The sequence below is a fragment of the Wasmannia auropunctata genome, unplaced genomic scaffold, assembly GCF_000956235.1.
Source record: "Wasmannia auropunctata unplaced genomic scaffold, wasmannia.A_1.0 LD313037.1, whole genome shotgun sequence".
Taxonomy (NCBI): domain Eukaryota; kingdom Metazoa; phylum Arthropoda; class Insecta; order Hymenoptera; family Formicidae; genus Wasmannia; species Wasmannia auropunctata.
The window spans coordinates 12,201-18,458 of NW_012049853.1; the positions used below are offsets into that span (position 1 = coordinate 12,201).

At 29.0% G+C, this 6,258-nt stretch overlaps 2 protein-coding genes across 9 annotated transcripts in view; one reads left to right on the forward strand and one right to left on the reverse strand.

Moving 5' to 3' along the window:
• LOC105460958 (xanthine dehydrogenase-like) overlaps positions 1–2,766 on the forward strand; it is a gene marked incomplete at its 5' end in the record, with an annotated part of 13,469 nt that extends 10,703 nt beyond the window's left edge. The window contains 5 exons of the mRNA XM_011707464.1: positions 258–386; positions 465–707; positions 1,976–2,230; positions 2,392–2,559; positions 2,648–2,766. Coding sequence (XP_011705766.1) covers positions 258–386; positions 465–707; positions 1,976–2,230; positions 2,392–2,559; positions 2,648–2,692 — 840 coding nt within the window. The remainder of the gene's footprint in view (positions 1–257; positions 387–464; positions 708–1,975; positions 2,231–2,391; positions 2,560–2,647) is intronic.
• Positions 2,767–3,495: 729 nt separating this feature from the next.
• On the reverse strand, positions 3,496–6,107 carry LOC105460957 (trafficking protein particle complex subunit 4). Of its 8 annotated transcripts, none has more exons than XM_011707462.1 (4): positions 5,885–6,106; positions 5,212–5,305; positions 4,601–4,843; positions 3,496–4,029 (listed from the first exon to the last, which is right to left on the reverse strand). In XM_011707462.1, exons 3-4 carry the CDS (start codon positions 4,773–4,775, stop codon positions 3,551–3,553), a joined length of 654 nt encoding a protein of 217 aa, XP_011705764.1. In that variant the 5' UTR covers positions 4,776–4,843; positions 5,212–5,305; positions 5,885–6,106; the 3' UTR covers positions 3,496–3,550. The 8 variants fall into 8 exon arrangements, with proteins under 8 accessions (XP_011705764.1, XP_011705761.1, XP_011705760.1 ...); XM_011707459.1 differs by having other exon boundaries at positions 5,841–6,106; XM_011707458.1 differs by having other exon boundaries at positions 5,767–6,106.
• Between the last annotated feature and the right edge of the window lie 151 nt (positions 6,108–6,258).

A 6,258-nucleotide genomic window follows, 5' to 3' on the forward strand; every position in this document is an offset into this window, starting at 1 on the left:
ATACGCGTTTATTCGTCAATCTTCAAAAATTAATATCTCGTTAACGATTGCGAATTTTGCAAAATGGTAGAGGACTTTTTTGTTCAGTTTAATCTGCTCTACCAGCCCACGAGATATTATCCGGTTATTACCGGACACCCTGTATATATATATTATGTTATATATCTACGGGGCGGTCTCAGTGTCATACTTGGCACCGAGACATTACCGTGTCTACTGATAATTAAAATTAAATTACATTCATTATATTATGCCAGATTGCTAGCAGAATATTAAAAGTAAATCCAGCCAAGATACATATCGTCGAAACGGCCACCGACAAAGTCCCTAATACATCTGCAACTGCAGCGAGTTGCGGATCTGATCTCAATGGCATGGCTGTTATGGTATGTAAATAATATATTACAAATATTTATCGTATACAAATAAAAGTAAATTAAATAACATAGAAATTAATTTTGCAGAATGCATGCAAGGAACTCATGAACCGATTACAACCGATAATTAATAGTGATCCAGAAGGTACTTGGGAAGAGTGGATAAAAGTAGCATATTGTCAAAGGATTAGTCTGTCCGCTACCGGTTTCTATCAAACGCCCAACATAGGATATTCTTTCGAAACTAATACAGGCAATCCCTTTAATTATTTTACGTACGGTGTTGCTTGTACAGAGGTGGAAGTTGATTGTCTTACTGGTGATCATCAGGTACATCTTTTATACCATATATGTAACACTATTAAATATCAAAGCTGAATTTTAATTGAAATCTTAACGTAATCAGTTGTACACAATTTGATTCATTCAACGAGTGCTAAGTGCAAAGTAAATAAGAATGTATATTCTCATATTATATACAGAGTGTTCAAAAATTCAACCGACAAACTTTCAGAGATTGTTGGGGGCACCAAAAGGATCATTTTTTGCAAATGGAGTCGGGGTCGGAAGCGTGTCGTTACACCGCTACGGCAGACAGTGTTCGAAAAAGGTCGGACCTCGAAATATCTAAAAAAATATAAGTTGTAGAGGGTAAAAAGATAAAATAGATCTCACCCTACAATTTTTATCTAAAACAATTTTTTATAACTTATATTTTTTGAGATATTTCGAGGTCCGACCTTTTTCGAACACGCCGTAGCGGTGTAACGACACGCTTTCGACCCTAGGTCCATTTCTAAAAAATGATCCTTTTGGAGTGCCCCGACAAACTCTGAAAATTTGTCGGTTGAATTTTCGAACACTCTGTACGTTATTATACAGGACAAATAAGTATATAATATTAAAAATGGAACGCAAAGTAAGAGAACATAACATTATATTTATTAAATGCGTCATAAAAATAGAGTTTGAAAATATTCAATCATCAGATTTGCATCTTGATAAACTTCACAAAAATGCAAGAAAAAAAGCAAATATACATATATTAAGAATACAAGACATTTAAAAAAAATGCATCGAAATCAATAATATCTGAAACATGAAAAGTATACAGAAATTGATTGTATTTGATTGAGCGTGATTGGCAGATTAACACATAAATAAAATATAAATTATCAAGTTATTTATGATAATCTTATTTCATATCTTATTTTGATAATACAATCGATGTTTTTTCCTCATGATTATTTGATCGTATGGATGGAATTATACTCAATTCAATTATGCATTGGCTTAACAAAATTCTAACAATAAAATTCCAACTGAATTGTAATTTTAAATGTCAAACGTACTTTTTTAAAAGATTAGTTTTTAGAAATGAATCAGTCTCATTATTTTCGTAGAAAATTCGTAGTTTTTACATTAGAGATATAAATTACATGATGATAAATGATAGAAAACAATCTTTATAAAGTTTAATTACATTCGAAATAACTTTATAAAGATTGTTTTCCAAAAACATTATAAAATAAAAGCATGCACGATATATATATAAGGATCATAAAACGTACATTAATAATATTCTTCAATCAATACAGGTTTTACGAACAGACATTGTCATGGATTTGGGAGAGAGTTTAAATCCAGCTATCGATATAGGACAAGTTGAAGGAGCTTTCGTTCAAGGATACGGTTTATTCACATTAGAAGAAATGATTTACTCACCAACAGGGACCTTATTCAGCAGAGGACCTGGCGCATACAAATTACCAGGCTTCACCGACATACCTCAGGAATTTAATGTTTCTTTATTAAAAGGAGTTTCTAATCCAAGAGCAATATATTCTTCTAAGGTATAACTTTTTCTTATGTAAATTCAAATATTTTTCGTTTTTATACATTAGTATGCCAGTTTAATTTCAAAATAAAGGAATAGAGCTGGCAATAGAATTATAGTAAATATTATATATTACTCATTTACTCATTGTATTAATTGTAAGACATAATATAACAGGCTGTTGGCGAACCACCGTTATTTCTAGCATCATCTGCGTTTTTTGCTATCAAGGAGGCAATTAAGTCTGCGCGTAAAGATATGAATATTCATGGCTACTTTAGACTTGATGCACCTGCGACTGCTGCACGTATACGTAATGCCTGCATAGATAATTTAACAATGAAGGTATTAAAAGATCAAATTTGATTTATAATCTCCTCCTCCTCTCCCAACTTTATCTTAGTATATTAAAATACTTTCTTTTATCTTGTAGATTACAGAGCCTGATTTAAAACGGCAATGGAATATAGTACCGTGAACAAAGAAATCCGCAAGAACATATTTATAAGACTTTTCAGTTTTAAGGATAAAGATATTAAACATTCATTTAAATATAATATAAATACCGATATACTTATATATATATATATATATATATACCTAAACAAATTAAATTTTATTAATTATTTGCAATGGATATAATGAATACAACATAAACTAACATATTCATTATTATTATAAATTCAAATCTTATGAGTTGTTATATTATCAACGTATGATTTCAGAGATATTCTCTATAAAACAATAGAGTTTGATGTTAAATTGGATGAAAAAGTTCATCAATTAACATTCAATAATTTATTTTAGACAAGAAAAATATTAAATATATAAGGATAATTAATTTTTGGATAAAGATCTGAGATTAGTAAAAATTATTACTAACTTTACTATTTACTTATTGAATATTATACTTTGAATACTAGCGTACACATGTTATTTGTGTTTACCAGCTTATTTTAGGTTGTATATATCTTTGTTTAAATTATACAAATTTAACATTACATAGTTCAAATATTATACAATTAAATTGCAGCATTACCATTACAATAATCTCTTCTTGTATCATTAATTCAATAGTCTCTCAAATAAACCTTTCAAAACACAATTGAACAAAAATAAATAATTAAAATGAATAATAAAATAAAATATTTTTACAAAAATTAAATAAAAAATATATACGTATAAGATTTAACTTAAGCAAAGCTAAAGTCTAATTATTTGATAATATTAAATTTTACATAACGGAATGTGTAAAAAGGACAATTATTAAAAAAAATATTATTTTCTTATATTTTAATTATTTTAATTTTATTAACAACTTATATGTAAATCAATATTAAACATTGCTTATCCCAGATTTTTCTACAGTTTCCAGTAATGTCTGTAAATTAGTTTCGAATAATTCACATCGAATAGGCATTTCCAGCGCGTAAAATGGATTTTTTAGTGCATAATCTGCATATAAATCATATACTCTCTTCAACAAAATTTCCACGCCTGGCTGTGATGGCTCTGCTACTATCATGAACTTAATGCCTGTCAATGTCTGGAAACAATATAAACGAAATGTATCTGCTTCAAGAATCTCAATCCCAGAACTTCGCGGTTCCGGACTCAGTTGACTCGCTATTGCAAAAAGAGGATAGAACATTGAAGCTAAAAATATTTTCTCGTTTGTTGTCATTTTTGCCCGACTAAACTTCAATGTTATAGGAAAATTTTCTGGTTGCTCCAACATCTCTAGAATGTCTCTTCCATCTTCAAGCTCACGGCCTGTGATGGCAGCTCCATTCACAGCTGTCAACACATGACCCACTGAAAAATATTTGGTCTTTTAATACTTTATTAAAATATATTCAGTAACATATTACAATAATACATAATATGAAAGAAAAATAATGCTCAAAATTTTAATTACTGAACATTAATTAAATAAATTTTTTAAAACATTTTTACAAAACATTAGAAAATCTTGGACTTTTCTATATTATGATTTTTACAATTTACATTTATATTTTGATTCCAATTCCTTATGCCAGTATTATAGTAGTATTGTTTATCAAATTATTGCTTTATATATTTAATAATTATAAATTTATTTTCAATATATTTATCTAATATATTTATAATTCACAAAAATATAAAAATTGCAAATATTACATTTTACTTTTATGAAAAAGAAAAGAAATATTTTGAGAATGTTATTAAAATAGTTACATAGCATTTTTTAAATTATATGTGAAATTAACATCTATTTACATTAACTTTTTTCCATCGTTTGAATAAAAAAATTAATATTGCAAAGTTTGATGCCTTTACTTTTCTTTCATTTTGTAATAATCTGTTATTGTAATAGATAATAATAAATAAATTGCAATATTCTTACCATGTATTCCATCTTTCTGCCCAAAAGCTACCACTATTTTTTTATTCTCATAATTTAATTTAATATTAAGTGGAAAATTAAAGGATTTCTCAACCTCAATTTTTGGAACATTGTGATCATGATTGAAAATCAAACCACCAGATTTAGATACAATATAAACACCATATATCACCATTCTATAATTTCTTCTGTTTATATCTTTAATTTGTTACTCAAATCTTTCAACATATGCCACCTTTGATTCTGAAATTAATAAATGTTTAGTTCAATTACTTTTGTTTAAATTTTAATAAAAATGCATTTATTTGAGCCTCTTTTATTAAAAAAAATATATAAAAGTAATTAACTGCTATGACATTGTAAGAAAAATAATTAAACATTAAAAGTAGATTTTATATTGGATTGGTTTTACATAGAAAATGCATTGGTAATAAGGTGTAATTTAATTATACCTTAACTTGCCATGTAAAGTCTATAATTTATTAATAATTCAAGTACTATTTGTATTCCTATATAGTATAGGCTATCAATATAATTTTGTAGTTCTGATAAACATTATTTTTAAGATTTGTAATGTCACAATAATGTCACAATGCTAAGCAACAATATACCTATTTTTCAAACTTGTTTCTCATGTCAAAGACATCGAATGTGTTTTTATGAAAAGCTGATGAAAACATAACAGACTTCTTGACTTAACATAACCTAAAAGTAATACTTTTAATGATTAAATCAATCATCCGGTGGAGCAACGTCAAAAATCCCTACTTTTAATTATTAATATTTTTATCACAGTACTACAAGTAACAATTTTAACTTTCTAAATCTGTGTTCTTAAGAGAAATTGAATGAATGACTTATGTCAATATATAAATCAGTGTTATTCAAGATTTATAATTGTGAACATAATGTGTATTTAACATTCATGCTTACATTTTCTTTTTTACTTCCATTAAGAAAAAGAAAGGCAATATAAGCGTGAACGCTGAATACATGTCAATTTCAAATCTTGAACAATATTGATTTAAATGAAGATTTGCAAACTAAATGTTTACCCTGTGCTTTATTCGTCTGTTTCATTCAAAATTACTTTAATATCTGCATCAATCTGCATATTACAAAGATGATTAAATATATTCACTAAAGTTCTGAAATGGTTTTCTCACATCTTAATAAAGTTATCATCAACCGACAACCACCGAATTACAATATAATACAACTGAAATAGGCGCAAGAGTACCGACGCCCGAAGGCCAACACCACAGAATATATAGCCAACACTGCCGAGTGCCGACTACTGCCGATCGGTGACTTCCGTACACTCCCGTATCAAATCTGGAAGCTATTTTCTTCTTTTTCTTCTTCTACTTAAGGCTTTCGCTCTCACCAAGAGCGATACAGCCGGTGTCGACACACCCGCGGCCGATTAAAACCAGACTCCTGCAGACTCCAGAGAGAAGGAAGCATGAGAGCGGCCATCCCGGCGTTTTTCGCAACACCGGTAAAAGTTTTGACCTCCCCGTACACTAGCGCCAATTGCTTCCACTTTTGAGAATGAAACTACGTATACAGCCCTTTGACTATATAATCATGGACCGCTGACGCCAACTTCACGTTGGTAGCCAAGATCTGTAGCGACACCGTGTGGCAAAGCGGTA

Coding starts and splice junctions, on each gene's coding strand:
- LOC105460957 (XM_011707463.1), bottom strand. CDS start 4,775: ATGGTGATATATGGTGTTTATATTGTATCTAAATCTGGTGGTTTGATT. Junction 4,030..4,600: donor GCAGAAAGATGGAATACATG/GTAAGAATATTG, acceptor AATATTTTTCAG/TGGGTCATGTGTTGACAGCT.